The sequence below is a fragment of the Melospiza melodia genome, chromosome 1 (assembly GCF_035770615.1).
Source record: "Melospiza melodia melodia isolate bMelMel2 chromosome 1, bMelMel2.pri, whole genome shotgun sequence".
NCBI lineage: Eukaryota > Metazoa > Chordata > Aves > Passeriformes > Passerellidae > Melospiza > Melospiza melodia.
In genome coordinates, this window is record NC_086194.1 from 107050452 (window position 1) to 107068043 (window position 17592).

At 38.8% G+C, this 17592-nt stretch overlaps 1 protein-coding gene across 14 annotated transcripts in view; it reads left to right on the forward strand.

Annotated features, from left to right (window-relative positions):
- The window catches only part of FHOD3 (formin homology 2 domain containing 3), a 374713-nt gene that overhangs the window by 210329 nt on the left and 146792 nt on the right, over positions 1-17592 (forward strand). For all 14 annotated transcript variants that reach the window (XM_063163493.1, XM_063163547.1, XM_063163530.1 and 11 more), the window contains exon 6: positions 12779-12873. In XM_063163493.1, the coding sequence (XP_063019563.1) occupies positions 12779-12873 (95 nt within the window). The remainder of the gene's footprint in view (positions 1-12778; positions 12874-17592) is intronic.

A 17592-nucleotide genomic window follows, 5' to 3' on the forward strand; every position in this document is an offset into this window, starting at 1 on the left:
CCCGATTTTGTTTAATAATCTTTTGTTAAAAGAGGTTGTTCTGTATAGTAACAGTGATCATATTGTTAACTGCATTCTTCCAGACATACAGATACCAGCCCGAAAAGAAGGTGAGATGTACTTTGAATAGATGCTTGGAGCTAAGGATGCCCATGCAGGACAACTAGGAGGCACCAGAGCAGTAGCCTCAAGGAACAGTAGCTTAGAGCAGATCAGAGGTCTGTTGTCTCTCCCTATCTCATAATCTCCACTTACCAGAATGTGTTGTGTAGAGCAGCAGGATGCTCATCATTCTCTTAGGGTTCAGCAGGGTATGAGAAAGCTTTGGCATTTTGTGACACTTTATCAGTGTTGCTGTTGAGAAACATGAATGAAGAGAGAAGGTGTCCCAAATCCAGATAATAAATTGGAGGGTGACAAAGCTGTGGATGGTGTTTTGTGGAAGCTTAGGGGTATCAAAACTGATCAGCCAAGTACCTCTAGATATGTTGAATTGCAGCCCATCTGAAATGACTCTTGCTTCTTCAAGCTCCAAGTATTGTTGCAATGATGTCCTGAACTTTTTAAATCATGTCTGTTGAAGCAACTTCTGTCAATGTGACTTCTATCAGAAACTAGAAGTAGCTTGTAGAATTGTTTGTTGCTTTAGAGTGTGTAAAAAGTTAATGGGAAAAGTATTTGTTCCATTAAATTAAATGGCAAAACCCAATGTGATGAGCGTCACAGTTTCATTCCACTTACACATGATGAGTGTGATGAGGGATTCTTTTACAGACATTTTTTTTTCCCTCAAAATCAAAACAAACCAATCTAACAAAAAAGCAGCTTACAAAGAATATTCTGAGTTGGAAGGGACCCACAAGGATCATTGAATCCAACACTTAAAGGATTAGAATGTTTATAAAGCCAAGTTTTCCAGACATTGAAATAAGGCTGCCAGTCCTTGAAGTTCAAGCAGAGCAAAGGGCTGGTGGTACTACACATTTTAAGGTTCCTGACATAGCAGGAGAGAGATTTTAACTGAACCTCTGCCACAGCATTAGAATGTATTGTACTTGCTAGGCAAGTAATTTCAGCTCAACTTGTCAGAAAGTATAATTATGTTCACTGTCAAAGAGTGTTTATTGTTTTCTGGGGGGCCAATCTGAGACTGTACTGCGCAGAGCTTAACCTAAACTACAAGTACTATTATACCAAAAGGTATTCTCAAATACAAGTCAGATTATCAGGTGTCTCAGATGTGACCTCCAGAGCTAGTGGAAGCCCCAACTTCTCTCCAGGACAGAGTAGTTTCTTTACTATTCATCAATGTGCTATGCAGAAAAGGTATTCAGACCCGTGAAGCACTCACTGTATTGAGGAACATCATCCTGCAGGAAATGAAATATTCTGTCTTCTCAGCAGGTTTGCACTAAAAATTTCCTAGGACCACACAGTGAGAGAGTGCTTTATAGACAGTACTTTGCAGCACTTACTCTGAGTGAGGAAGTACTCCAAAGCTCAGGAATAATGTTTCTTGAAATTGATTTTGACATAGTTAAGTTTGTGCACAGAGTAGGCTGAACAAAGTTTTCTCCAGGAATCTTAACTCTGGCATTTCTTGAAGTTTCAAGTGCTTGAATTTTGTGTACCTAATTTTCTTTTAACTTCTTTCTTAGTACCCAGAAACAGCTAATTGCCCATGATGGATTTTTCTTGTTTGTGGACTAATTATTCCATAGATGCATAGCCTTCTACTCCAGTTATGCACAGATGGTTTGGGTTCAGGCCACATCACTTACTGGAGAAGTGTTGTGCAGAAGTGTCCGTGATACTTCCAGGACTGGTTTGGGTCTGGAAGTAATTTAGCTGCTTCTATGTGGAGCCTGATGTTATTGGTCATACAGCAGAGCTCAGCAACCTTGCTCTGAACTAACACAAGGAGCTGTAAAACACTTCCTATCTCCAAATTGTCTCTGCACCGTCTTCTTCAGTGTTGTTATCCTGGATCCTATAACCATGCAGTAATGCCTGCTAAGGGAGTGCTGACCAATCATACAGTCATGGAAACCTGCTTGGTTTATGTGAGGATTACCAATAATGCTATGATCACTGAATCAAGGAATAATCAGCAAAAATCACCTAAAAATATTCTCTATAAATAAAATATGGTTATTCAACTGCATTTCTCATTTACAGGGTTACTGATAAATTAAAAATGTAGATGGTCAAACCTGAAAAAAGCACCACATTCATCTTCATATTCAGCTTTTACATGATTATCTCTCCCTGCCACCACATGGATGACAAGTGGTTACCAATGGCAGACCTTACATTCTTTGGTCAAATGAAGCTTATGCCCCCAAATACTTTTTTTTTTCTTGAATCGATTTTATTAATTTTTTTATATGCTAAGGAAATAAATTTCAAAGCAAAGATTCTCTATTCTGTCTTTCTTGCAATCAGAAATTAGCAATTTTTTTTTTTTTTGTAAATGTCAACTGCAAATTTTGAGAAAGCAAAAAAACAGGACCGGTGTGCGTTGTGCTTAGCTGTCCACCTATTGAAGTCAGAGCAGAGAAGTCTGAGCATGACACCAGTGATTTTGTTATGTTTCTCTCAAAGCATTGCTGTAATAAGGTGGGATTCAGAATTCAAAGGAGTTCTCACTATCACTGTACTGAAGGGGGGGAAAAAAAGAATAGAGGGATTAGAAGAGAATTACAGTTAATTTGGAAGGAATCTTTGCTCATTATCTGAGATGAATGAGCAGAGACACAAAACAGCATTTTCAGTCAATATTTTGGGAGAGTGTGAGCTCTGTACTTAAAGGGATTTGTAATTATGTCTCTTCCCTGCACCTTTCTCATGGGAAGTCCACTTCAAATGGGAGGTATGAACTTGTGGCTTGAGACATTCTTTACTGTGAGATTTGAAAGGAGACTGTATAACTCTAAATTTCACATAGCAGCAGACATACTTGAAAAAAGAAGAAATAAAAAGCACATTTAATGAAGTGTTGTATTGGTTTGCTTTCTAGTGCTGACTTTGGCTTTGTTTAGCCAGTACTTAAAGAATAGAGTCTTTCATTAATTTGCCCTAACAAGCATAAATTCAAGAGATGAAAGTGAATTCTTTAATGGCATGCACATTACTGCAGGGTAGAGTCTATCTGAAACGTTAGAGACAGGCTGAGCATGCTGAAGAGCAATAAATATCTGAAAAGTATATCAGGAATTTAGTTTCAGCATCTGTCATGGTATAATTACAATAAAGAAAATTAGAAAGATACACTCACTATTGGTTTTAAGACAGATAAATGAATAAAAAGTGACAGATGCAGTCTTTTTCATAAAATCATTGGATGTTGGGATCTATTCCTCAGTAGATAAGAGACAGAGATCTTGTTTCAAAGAGCTTTTATTTTCAGGCCATTTGGTTTGATTCATTTTTAGCCAACACAGTATGCTGAAGAGGCTGGGGTGCTGTGAGAAAGCCTTACTTCCAGTCTTGCCTTTGCTTTGAACAGACATTTTTTTCATCCAGTTTGTTAAAAACTATTTTAATTTAGTTGCTGAATTTAAGGCATAGTCAGTTCTTGTTTCTCCTACTGATTTCTGCCCTTGAGTTAGTCCTTCTTGAGCAGGGGAGGAAACTTTTATTCAAGGATTTTGGATGGTCTGGAATACAGTTAAGAAAAATATGACTTTCTGTGCTGCTCTACGGTGCTCTTCAAATCAGTTGGTTTCAAGACGATAAACGCATTGAAGTCTCAAGTTTATACTAAAAAGCATCCTTTTAAAAAGCAGAACTTCTTTATCTTTTTTGACACTAATATTTCAAACACTACTCAAGTGCCTTGAAATCATCTTAATGCATCTGTGCTGTGTGTGCACTCGTTGCATTCTGGTCTGCTGAGATGATGAAAGCCAATGGATCCCTTTCTAGGAACTTCTGGATTTGTCTAAAATATGTACCTGTTGTCACTTAAGTAACGAGAAATTACAAAAGTGATTCTACATAAAGTTTTTGTAGTGCTTCTTAATTTTTCTTTTATTGTGCTTTACACATGTGGTACCTCACATTGGAAGAAGAGGCAGCTGTGTTTGGAATGCATCTCCAGGTGAAGGAACTATGTGAGAATTAAGAAAATAGCTTTATATTGAAGTAAATAGCTGCAGAATTTTACTTGTATTTTTATTCTCAGTGCATCTCTACCCTGGTATTCCCCAACCATACCTTATTCTAATGGCTAGAATAAACAGTGTATGAATTTAACTCAAAATCGGATGGCTTTCTGAGAGTCACTTTTGGCAACATGCTTTGTTTCCTGCAAAACACTCTGTGAGAAGCGAAGTAAAACATAAGTGGTACGATTACTGTTTTCAGTGGTTTTCATTCATCTTTTTTTCACAGCTTTTCTGTTCCTCAGGCATATAGTTTGTGTCATGTTTTAGAGTCCAGGTTTATTGAACGAATGTCACAATACATGAATTTTGGAGACTGGCTGTTGGCATGGGAGCAGCAGAGGTAAATTTACATGCCCCTGGAAATCATTGCAACTCTCTGTAAGCCTCTCTGCTAAACCCTGGTTTAAGTGTATTTAGCAACCATACTGATTGCAACGCTGTTATCCCAGGATGCCAAACTGAGCCCATGTTTACCTGCCCGGGGCTGGACCTCAGAGAATGAAGTTGAGCTTAGAAGACAAAGAAGTGCTATCTAGGAGAACACTAGCTCTCATGATATCACCAATTTGTTGCTACACAACAGCAAGAAATCATTGGTCAATGTTATGCTTTACAAAGGCTGTGCTTGTGGAGCTGGGCAATGCTTGACATTTTGACTGGCACAGTTTTTTATCTTATTTTTTATTTTTGTAGTCCTCTAATAAGAAGAATAAAAATACAATAATATAGTTCTCTAATAAGAATAGTATGGAAATATGAATATTATAAATTATTAAATTATAGGAATGTAGTATAATATTTCTGTAATAGGAGGAATACAATAATGCTTGGAATTGTTGAATTTCCCCCTTTTGCTTCCCTGAGAATCTTCTTTACTTTTAGGAAAAAAATAAATATTTGAAAGTGTGGCTTCTCCCCCAAGAGAAACAGGGGGGAAAAGCTGTCAGTGAGAATTTATCACTTGCTCACTTTGAAACCACAGGTTTCATTTTGGAAGGTTTACAGTTGTACTAAGAAGAAACACTGTTGATGACTAAAAATGTTCGGTATGTGAATGCTTTTACCCTACCATATGTCCTTCCTCTGCTCTAGTGTTAGTCCATTTGTTAAATAGCCTAGCTGTGCCACAATTCTTTACTTGCCAGAGAAGGCAGGAACCCCATGACAGTGTTCTTTTTTCCATAGTCACGGGCAGCCTACTTGCAGTCAGCAAAATCCTGCTGATGTATAATAGAAAAAAAAAAAATTCCATGTATTCCCTCATACTTTTCTTTGCCCCAGGTGCAGCAACACACGGAGTCCAAATCAAAATAACCTGTGCTTTTTGCTGATACTGAGTCCTGATTGCATTTTCTTCCAAACCCATTTCTGACCCTACAGTGTTTCCCAATCCAAAGGCTGAGTTCATTCTCAAAGCTCAGGTTTTCGGCATGTAAAGCAGATGCTGGAATTCCAAACTGATGTGCTGTATGTAATTGATAATGATTGATAAAAGACAGCTTGCACCTGCAGGACCTTTCTTTGTGCAGGGTAAATAGATGTCTGAGGAGCTCAGGAAAGGGAGCTACAGAAATTATCTTTTCCATTCTGCAAAGCTTGGTTTGTGTTTCCTTCTTTGTACCTTCAAAGTCAGGATTAGTATTGTTTACACAAACAGAAGGCTTATGTTCATGATGATTAATGGAGAGGGAAAGGCCTTGAAATCCATCACATTGCCAGACTAAATTACTCAATCAGCTCCCAGATAGAAGCACTAAGGTATCACTTCTAAACTTGGGAGGCTCACTAAATTTCCTTGTTTTGCTCCAAAATTAAAGTTGGTTTTTTTTTGAGATTTCTAGCTTAATGTGTAGTTTTGGTTTCTTGACTGTGTATTAATCTTCAGTTTAAATTCAGTTTAATTAAATTTCAATGTTATGAAAGGGACTGAATATATGATTGGGAGAGTAAGAATGGAGCCAGATTTCAGAGATGCACAATAAAAGACAAGAGGCCTGCCATGAGCACTAGCTGAAATACAGGAAATTTGATTTAAACTTAAAAAATTAATACAAAAATCCTGTGAGGGTGTCTGAGCACTGGCACAGGTTGCCCAGAGAGGCTGAGCAGCAACCTGGAGCTATATTCAACACCCAGATGTACAGAGTCATGAATACCCTGCTCTGCATTTCCCTAGTTTGAGCGACAGATTGGGCTAGGCAGCCTCTAGCATGATAAATCCAGTATAAAGAGTTTAAAATACATTTAAAGATAAGAAGAGAGACCTAATCCTGAAATAGACTCTAATTTCTGCCCTGAAATGAAGCCACTTCTCACTGGCTGCAGCATCAGTACTCATTGCAGGAGTCCATAGCTAGGAGGTGAGGTCAGTTTATTGGAGATAAGCCTTCAGTGTTTGCATGGGCAATGTCCTGCTCAGCTATGGTGCTTTTGCAGAATAGCTCACCTTCACAAGAAAATCTGGCAATCTCGTCATCATGTCCTGCTCCCTCAGAATTTAAGTTCTGAGGGCCAGTGAGGAAGTCTCCTCAAGAAATGCTTTAAAACTCAAAAAAATCTCAGTTCTTAAGAAAAATACTCAACTTCATATATAAATTGGATGAAGATTATTTAGTGTTACAGCCAGTATTGACTCCATTAAGAAGGAGCTGCCTTATTTCAGCTCTATACCTGCATATGCATAATTTTAATTACAGGCTACCACACCTCTTTTTCTGAATGCATTTTGCTTCATGAAGCACTGAGGATGAATAAGCATTTTTTAAAACCATCTACTCAACCTTTCATATTCATTTCTTTTGTCTTTTTTTCCCATCTTCTTCCTTCCTTAATTCTTCCTTTTGTTCCTTTCTTTCTTTTTTTTTTCATTCTTCCATGCTTCTAGTCAGCTTGCAAAATAGCATTCCAGTTCTCAGCTATAATTGCTCACTTATAAATAAGGTATTTTAATTAGACATTTATTCTTCATGAGGAAATGTTTTTACCAGTTAATTTTACATTGCTATGTTATTAATCTTGTAAAACATGCTAGAACATAGTGCATTTAAAACTGGAGTGCTGCAACATAAAATAATTATTAAAACAATTATGATGTATCATGCAAACCTTTTATAATGCATAAATGTAAGCCAGGTTTTAATTCATATAAAAAGGCCTTCGGTAGTGTAACTACTGGCAGAGTCAAGTGAGAGTCCATTCTTTCTTTGCACTCAATTAAATTTTCTAAAATAGCACAGAAGAAATCCTGGAAAAGAAGCTGCTTTGGCTCTGTTGGGACTCTCCGCTGCCACAGGTGTTTCATGGTGTGTATAATGATCAGCTCTTGATGAAACTTGTCAGCTGAATAAAGGTGCTGTGTCCCCTTTGACTTGGCTGGGTCCTGTTTTAAAGGCAAAAACACCAGAGGAAAAGGGTGGCAAAGCAAACATGGAGAGGAGAAAATTCCCCTGTAGAATGTTTCTGTGGTGGTGGACTTGTGGTGTCTCTATGTGTTCTCTGTGAAGTAGACAGAGGGAAAAATTAAGATGGAGTTTGATTTGGGAACTCACTGTCTCTGCAAAAGATTTGAACTTTGAGTAATGCTTTAGGTCTGAAACTGGCTTGCAGAAGTTCTCAAAGAGCGTAAGACAAAAAGTTTGAATTGAAAGTAGCGTTGACCAGCATAAGAACTTCTGAAGTATAATAGCAATTTAATGTATTGACCTCTGTTCAGAACTGGTTTTGCAGCTTTGGTTCATAGCATTAGTTCTTCGATGTGATTTTTCTGAGATAGTTCAGTTCTTGTGTAATAGAAGTTCAGCCTATGGTTCATATGGGAGTTCTGAAAATTAATTCCTTAGCCTGTTTCAACCATGATGTGTGTTATAATAGAAAGAACAAATGAAGAGAGGGCAAAAATGCAAACTTAAAAGATTTGGGATTTTAAAATATTTGATAAGAAATAAAATATTAATGCACTTGTGGCCAGGAACAAGATTGTTTTTAGCTTCTGGGTGACATTACATATAGAGTCAACAATAGTAAAGAAATGAGAATAGCTCTATAAATAGCAGATTTTTCACTGAAGCTTAAACCAACCCATACAAATAGTTACAGGAAAAAAACAAAACCAACCCCAAACACACAAATTTTAGGTGGTTCTAATGATGTGGACTGAGTGTGAGTCATGAGGTTTGCCACAGTGTTGCTTTGTAAGATCATTTTCAGAAGCAGTGGAGAGTCCAAGTCATCTGTTTTATCTGATGTCACCTCTTAGAAGAAGGAGCTCTGCTGTGATTTTACTAATTTTCAAGTAGCTGGATGGTATAGAAGTTGTATTTAATAATGATTTATCATCAGGGAAATGAAATATTCTTGGATTTTATAGAGACAATAAGTTCTGTTTGGAGGGTGGGCATGCAAGCATGGTGGGAATGTGCTACAAGCAAAAGTAGCAGCTTCTGACATCCAGTGTATGGAGGCTGAGCTGAGTTGGAGATTTTGTGTTCAAGATGGTGCCACTTGGTAGCTGGGATCTTGCCTCTCTCTAATGAGGAAACACCAAGAAAGAAGTTTGGAATATGGTTGTTTTCTTCAGAATTACCACCTAGTAGTAGTAGTAGTATACTAGTAGCTCTATAGCAGTATATTAGGTAACTGCATTATCTCCTTTATGGGATCCCTCACTTGACATGGGGTTTTTCTTCATCATGAGGTTTGCTTTGATGGAGTAAGCCTTTTTGGTGCCCAGGATAGCATACCAAAACTAGCAGTCAGTTTTCAAATGTAATTAATGCAATCACACAGACCCTTGATTTCTCACTGATGATGGTAAGAGTTTAGCTAGCAATGAAAATATGAGTTTTAGCAGCTGGTTCTTCTTTCCCTTTAGTTTCATCACCATTGTCTGTTGTGCACACCTGCCTGTAGTTGTAGAGGCATGTAGCTGCATGTTGCAGCACATGTCATGCACCACAGCTACTGGGTATGAACTGAAGAACTTGGGCCCAAAGCTTTCTTGGGAGTGAAACCTGCAGTGACAAGGTCTGTCTTTGGCCTGCTTCATGCTATACATTTTGCTTATTCTGGTGGAAACAAATGCAATCAGAAAAGGCATCCCTGCCATAATTTTTGACATGATGAGAAGGGGTTTGACTCATGGGAAATTGTAAGAAAATAGGTTTTCTGCTCATTCAGTGATTTTGTTTTCTCTAAGTCAGTCTTGTGGTAAAATAGAAGCAGAGAAGACTAGAGAAGCAGGTGCATGCCTGGGCAAGGAGCAGCTTTGAAACTTTTTCCAGTCTGGGTGGGATAAAGAGACTTTAGGTTTAAGTGATGTTCATTGTGATGATGTTTTGTGCTAGAGCTTTTCCTCTTTGGTCCTATAAACTTTATATCCCAGGAGAGTATCAGTGCCAATATTGGCAAGTTTTTAGAGGCTTTCTTAAACCTCTTATTTCACAGAAATCTCTGAGCTTTCTGGCTGGTCTCTCCTTTTCTAGCCTAAGCCTTTCCTAAGAAATCCATCAATTTTCCACTTGAAAATAGCTATGGGTAAAGTCACAGACTACTTTCACATAAGATTAAGGGTTTGACAAGGGTAGTGAGAACAAAGAAATTCCAAATTAGGTCTGCTTCGTATTTAAACTCCCCTCTCCCAGCCCCTTGTTGCACAATAGTAAACTTTCCTAATACAAGTAGGTTGTTGATATACTTCCAAAAAGAATTCCAGTTAGCTGAGGGATGGGATTAAATGGATTAAATAGCCTCCTCATTTTTTGGTAAAGAAGAAAAAAAAAGTTTGGTTAAAGGCACAGACAAATGTGAACCTAAATTATTTTGGCGTAGATTGGCCTTCCAAACTGCCTTGCAGATGAGGCTGCCCACCCTTGTTGGGGCCCTGGATGTTGGTGGTGGATGTGTGAGCGTGCTGCATGCGTGGAGCTTGCGCTTCAGCCACGGCCATTTCAGCAGATTATGGCTGTGGGTGGGAGGTGAGATAGCAGTTGGGTAGAAAAGCTTCAAAGATTGTAAAATGTCCTCTGTCAGTCTCCTTTTAGTGCCAAACTGCTGTGTCTTACTCAGCCAGACCCAAGGCCTGGAAGGGCCCAAGGACTTCCAGCCTGCTCCTACACTGGTGTTTTTGGTGGTGTCTTCCATTTTGGCGGTGTGGTGTGGTTATGGTAAAGGAAATACCTGTTCTTGCTCAGCACAGAAACTTGATGGGGTATGAAAACCATCATTCTCCTCCTTTCAGATCTTCTTCTGGCCTTCTTTTCCTAAGAATTTATGGGGCTTCAGCTTTGTACAAAGTACAAATTCTCCTTATCTTACTCTATCTCTTAATGAAAACAGATTTTTCCTCAACCATACCTATCTTGTCTCATTTTTCTGACCCCTGAAGACAGGAAATAGCAGTATGAAGATCCACACCAAGGTTTGGCAGCAGCTGAGAGCTTCATGTGTGGCAGATAACTGCTGGAGATGTGACTTGGTTGTGGACACATAAGTGTTTACATCTTGGTTGTTTGATAGCGTTGTTTATCATTCCTTGCCCTGTGAAACTTATTGGCCACTAGTTCAAGCAGCAATGGGAGTGGTTTTTTTCTTGTGTTTTAAAGAATCCCTAAAACATTTTTTTGGCTTCTTTCTAAGGTCTACTAATTTGCCTTAACATATTGCTGTTATAAAGAGTCACATCTAACAGGCTGAAAACAAATGCATGCCAGATCTCACTTAGCCTTCCTGTCTAATTAGTCTTAAGTATAAGCAGTGGAGTAATTTTGTGTTGTGTACATGTTTTTTAAAGCAAAATTTTTGTTGTCTGTGATTTCTATATTAATTTGGAAAGCATGCTCTAAGACTTAAATTTGTTTCACATTTGCTTTAAATTCAAATTAAAGCACTTCACCCCCAACCAAAGAATTTGCAAGAGGGAAAAAAATGGATTTGTTGACCTTATCATGACTGGATCTCATCCTGATCCAGTGCCAAATCTTTTCAGCATTGAAAGGAAGTAAAAACAAGAATTAAGAACTTTCTCTGATTACTGCTGGGATAGTAGCATTTTCTCTTCCTGCAATGAAATGCTTCAAAGCAGCCATTTATTCAGGTAGTGTAATTCATATCTCTTTTTACTGCTGACTTACATCTTTTATTTTGCCATAACACTTGGGCCTGTGTCCCTCCCACCTGATTTTATTCACCTGAGAGGCATGTCTTCAGAGGGTGCTGAGTGATTGTTTCCTGGAGAGGAGGAGCAGAGAGTGCCTGGCATACTCCAGTGGCAATGCTTGCCTAGGAGACGTGTTATCTCTGTGTCAGAGCTCTCTTGCCAGCTTTTTCTCAGTCTTCATTGATTGTGTGGCATTCACTGAGTGTGGCTTTCCTTCTAGCTTTTTGTGACAGATGAGATAAAGAATGTAAAAATAGTACCTCAGGTTTTTAACTATAAATTGACCAACTAGACCAAAGGGAAAAGGAGGAGATGGTGCAAGAATGACTGTTAGCTATTTGGCTATAGGGGTACCGAAGTGCTTGCCTAGCATACATGTCTTTGAAAGTCTGCCCTCAAGGTAAATGACGCTGCACTGCACACAACCTGTGCAAAGGTTAGCAAACATTCAGAATGTGTTTGGAAGATTAATAGTGTGATAATTATCCTCACCCTTTTTTTTCCTTTTTTCCCCCCCATAAAGCAGTGTTCTAGGGGCTCATCAGGCTGTTCGTTAAATAATTGAGTTGTTATGCCAACAGGCTGTGCTAAAAGGTGTTACATCAGCGATTTCTTTTTCATCCCACTGTGCTTTGATCTCCTGCTATAAAGCAGAAGATCTAACAGTGGAAACTTTTGAAGATGATAGATGAATTGTACTAATTCACTTTTCATAATCCTTACAAAAAATGTCTGTCCTTATCAGTCAGAAAAGATTTAATAGCTGTTGTCTCTTGAAAGTCTCATATTATCACAATTGCAAACTATGAAATTACTGTTATGAAATATTTTACTAGTATATTTTTAATGCTGTTGTAAAAGCTTTAGGATAAATTAATAAAGACACTTCTTTGCTATAACCATGCTTTGCTTTTTCTGTATTTTCTCAGTAAAATGTAACAATCCTTTTCAAGAGAGCACTGTGCAGTAGTGAATAGTTGATGTCCTTATTGATGTTAATTGTCCAGCTTTAATTTCATATCACTGGAATTCACTGAAACTGTCAATCCAAATATACTAATTCCAAACATTATATATGGTGCTGAAACAAATGGTGAAAGTCTTGTCTCATAATATAAAAAGCACTGTAGCTGAAGGAACCATTGCGACAGTAAGCCATGTGTAAAGTACTGTTTGCAGATTTGGGGAGCATAAAATACACCATCTTCTAGGAAAGAACAAGTGTTTGGGCTTGTCTCTGGATGAAATTCACAGTTATATTTACAGAATAAGTCAGTAAAGTTTGTGAAGTTTCCCCAGGATTTAATCCAGCACAATCTTGCCCAATATATCTTTCATTAGTTGAGCTCCCGACTTCTCTGGTAAACCCTGCTCAGAGAAAATTGTCAGCAATGCTTAGAATTATAAAAAGTCTTCACCAGCTCTAATTATATTTTCTCTCTTTCCTTTGCAATAGCCTTGGGCCAGATAATGCTTTACGTCGATGGCATGAATGGAGTGATAAATCATAATGAAACCATCCAATGGCTGTACACGCTTATTGGCTCAAAGGTAAGACTCTCAAATATTCCAATTTTATATGGCTTTGGTGTTCTTTTGGTGCATTTTTTTTTTTAATGCTTTTAGGGTATAAATAGACTTTGTGTTAGGCTCTAAAACATTCTATAATACTCTTTGTGGAAACCAGGTCACATTGAGCTGATACTTCTACTGTTTTTATACTCTTTTGTCAGCACATATGCTGCTCTTAAAGTCAAAGATGCCCTCATTACTGTCTGCGCTGCCATTGCATTTGACCATGGAGAAATGGTCAGTTTTTTGGTTTTGTAGTTGCAGTTCCCAAGGCATTCTTTGGAACCACTCTATTCACCATTCTACGCTGCTCACCTCTGCTGAGCACTGGGAGAGGACAGTTCAGAGTGACCCCCTCTTAAAGTAGAATACACAAGTTCAACTGGAAGTTACCTACAACAACCATCTAGACCAAATGCCCGACAGCTTCACTTTATGAAGGTCGTTGTCCAAATACTTCTGAAACACTGACAGGTTTGAGACTTTGCCCACCTCTCCAGTAAGCCTTTTCCAGTGTTTGTCCACCCTCTTAGCAAAGAAATGTATCCTAATGTCAAGTCTTCTTTTGCGTGGAGAGACCTTGAAGGCAAAGTCATGTACCAGCCTGCAGGGTATTCTTTCTGGTTCCCACATACTGAGACAAAAAGTTGAAAGCTGGAATATATGTAGCTTGGGTAGGTCTTTTCCAGTGGAATAGTGATTTATATAGTGCACAGTCTACCTTTAAGGCCAGCTTTGCTGGAATTTGAAAAGCAAGCAGAACACAGATTCTACTGACATGCTGTTCTGAGGGGCCATGGGATAGGTAAACCCACAAATGTACCCTGCTCCAGCCTGTTGGCTCTTAATGAGCTTTAGGAAGCTTATTAAGGCCTGCCAGGGGCTCCTGCTGCTCTTACCATGCAGATCTGTACATAGATAGATATGTATGACACAGTAGCTGGAATAGAGTATGCTAGTTGTTTACAACTCAAAAGTTGCTGTAGTTCGTGGAGTTGAATCCATAGTTATAGTTACTAAGAAATTTCCAAGAATGTTTCAAGTGTCTGAGTCACACAAAGTTGCTGTTGCGTACTGTAGTGACATGGAGAGGCTGCTGCACTCCCCTTTTCCTCTGATAGCTCTCATAACACAAGGAGGAAGAGCTCAATGTCCCAGGAGTCCTTTTTTAACTAGAATTTTTTCTACAAAGTGCAAACTTCACTGCTGCAGCAGACTGTCAAGTCGAAGAACAGATGCTGCAGTATTGAAAGAACTGATTTATATTGGGTCGACATACCTATATTGGTAGATAAGTAAAAGTAAGTTCATTATAGTTATCAAATCTCAGGCTTAAAGGGCAGGCTTCATGACTGGGAAAAGATAAGCAGAAACTTTTCCCCCAGTGTAAAATGTTCCAGGGCTGTCTAGGCATTACTCTGAGCCATTTGTCCTTCTGAAACAGGGGATGTTGCCACAGTGTAAAAAGCAGTGTGAGGTGAGAGAGAAACTATTTGCTTCATATATAGATCTACATTTTCTATGGAACAGATAAAGAAGCAAAAAAGAAACAAAATTACTGCATGTCCGTGACCATTTTAATTCTCTAAAGCAGATAATGGGAGTGGAATGGGTGAGAAACATGACTGTATTGCTACCTTGCAGATTAAATTCTTTCTAGATTTTCTTGCTCTGAGTACTTCAGCTCTTGGGTCCTTAAGCTCCTTTCTCCCTCCCCCATTGCCAGCCTGAATGATTATCTCCATGTCCTGGCTCAGTGCCTGCAGCTGAGGAATGCAGGCAATGTGCTTTGAATAGTTTGGTTTCAGGTAGCATCAAAGTTGCTTTTTCATTATTCTTCAACTGTCTTGGAGGAGATCTAAGTCCCTGTCTGTGTGCCAGAAGTTAACCAAAGGTATGGCAGGCTTACTGTCAGTGTGGTGGGACAGCTGCTTTACTCACTTAAAGGTGGTTTTGACTTTCTGTGAAAAATGAAGCCCTGGAATTTGCAATGCACCTACAGTCTGAGTTGCAGCCCGGCTATGCTGGTGCCTTTTCCACAGCAAAGATGATGAAAAATATGTTAACATTGCTGAGCAAAAAAGGAATAGTGAAACTGCCAATTAATTCTTGGGACAAATCCCTCTAATAGGATACAGGAGGAGTATAGTTATTCAGCTGCCACAGCTGTGACACATGGTTTCTTGCCTTCTCAAGAGCTCTGACTGGGTTTACTATACTTAGCAGTGGAGGTTGTTGAATCTGTTCCACAGATATTTTTTATTGTTTTATCAAAATCTGTAGTGGTTTTGCCCCTTCACTGTTGCTTACTCTGCTCTGTTTGCAAGGGGCTGCTGGCTCTGTCACCCTTGCTCACTTTGAGCAGTGGATTGTTGCATCACACAGGCTCAGCAGAGCACCTTGGGGGCTGGCATGCTCAGTACTGCAACAGCTCTGATTTTGGTACCCAGCTCCAAGATCACTTTACACACCCAGCAATACTTCTGTATAAAGATGGAGGGAAAATGTGGGAAGTAAAAGTTTAAATTAGTGTCAAAGAAGGACTCTAAGCAATTTACTGAAAGCCTCCTCAGATTTTTGCCATTGTATTCCTTACTATTGCTAATTCTACTGCAGTTTTACCCCGCTGAGCATCAATGAATACTTACATTGATGGGTTATCAGAAGTTGTTGGTCATTTTAGTGCTGTTATCTAAGTTGGCTCTCAATAAACTTATTAGGGAGGCAGTTGGAATTCCAGTGGTGTGACTGCACTGCCACTGTTGTCATTGTACCAGTTGAGAGGCACCAGCTGTGTCAGGGTGAAGAACTGAAAAGCAGGAAGAAACTTAATCTCAGATGACTTGTTTGCCATGGCACACAAAGAAAGAGCCTTTTGTTGTAGATTGGTATTATATAGGCACTAGGTTGGAAGTGTGATGGTAGCTGTACCATTGTTTAGTGATATTATGTGGAGGTAAGAGCGTTACTGGCACATCCCAGACTTTTAGGCCCACTGCTGGTTCTTTGTAAGTTGTGTCCAACCATAAATGACCACGCCACGGTGTGGCAGTGGGCTTTCACAGGCTGCCTGTAGACTGCTTTCCAATCATCAGTGGCTCATACATCCCTGGCATAAAATATTGGCAGCATAATCCCAATGTAAATGCACATTACTATTATTTCATCATTAGTTATATGGGCAGTAATTCATCAGTGGTTCCCTGTTTGACAAAGCATTCAAGTATGTACTCAATTATGGGTGTATGGTTACATGTTGTTGGCTTCCAGATAGCTTTAATACATAACTGAGGTCAGCAGTGAGCTGCTGCAGGCATGTAAAAGAGGGCTACAGCAGGCCAAGGCTCTAACCATCTTATATAAGCTACAAATTATGTAAATAGGAAATATTGGTGTCAACCAAGTTTTCTTTTAGCATTTGGTGCTAGCATGGGACATTTGTGCAAGAGAGTTTGGTTCTTAGAAGACAAAACTAGAAGTTAATTGAATGGTAGTTAACAGTGCTTTTAGAATTGCTCCTTAATTTTTGGGTTTTTTTTTTTGAAATTAACCTGTCAAGGATGGTGCTTAAACTGGCCACGTGCTGTAGCACTCATGTTTCAACTTCACGGTACCTGGGAGATGATATTTCACCACCTTCTCAGTGCTTCTGCCACCTATGCCTTACTACTCCTGCAATTGGATTTGGTTTTGTGTTGTATTGCAAATATATCTAGGCTGGTTGTAAATGGACTTTTTTTATGCTGGCAGCTGGCACTGGAGCTCTTTGGTGGATCGCTGGCAGGTAAATGGTAATACCTCTTGGAAAAGTTCTCTTATCCAAAAGAAGGAACACCAAGTTAAAGACATGTGCATATATTAAGCCATATTAAGTCCATAGAATGTATTTCTGGTCTATAGGCATATATAAGGTGTTATATATATACACACACACACATAAAATCTTTCATATGTGTTGGTAATTCCTCTAACCTAGTAAGAGAAGGTGTACAATACTTTTAGTGTATCAGTGCTTTCAGTCCTCCAGAACTAGCTATTGACTGTTTACAAAAGTACATTTCTGGACCAAACATCTTGAAAAAAGCATAGCAGCTTCTCTGTATCTTCTCTATATGTCTTTATCTAGAGAAGCAAACATTTCTTTGCATCACAAACTCACAAGCTTTTGCCAATCCATCTTGGTTTTCAAAGCCACTTCTAAGGCATAAAGTGGTCCAAAATCTGAGGTTAGTTTCACCTTTTCTTTCCCCCTGTTTTTTACTGCTCCTGATAATGATTATTTTTTCCCATTTGATGATCCAGGCTGTTCTAATTTCCCCCAGGGGAGCTAAAGCCCCTTTTTGGCATTGTTTTCAGTGGAAAATAATCCATTTTCAAAGTGGTGCTGGGTAACCTCAGAAGACAGGGTGGAATGCTGGGCCCAGGCTGATACAACGAGGTTGATTAAAGATTCCTATCTCACATATTGTTTTAATTTTTTTTCCTACTTTGCTTCTGTCTGAGTCTGAGATTGCAAAGTTAACTACAAACTTTAACGATCAAGTTAAAGTGCCTTGTGTGAACCTTTTGCTTGCTTTGGTATTGAAGAAATGATTTCTGAATATTTAAAAATATCATTCTCTCAGAAATAAGCAAAAGAACCTATTTCAAAGCAAAAGGAAAAACAAAACCTGACACATTCAGATAGAACAATGTCAT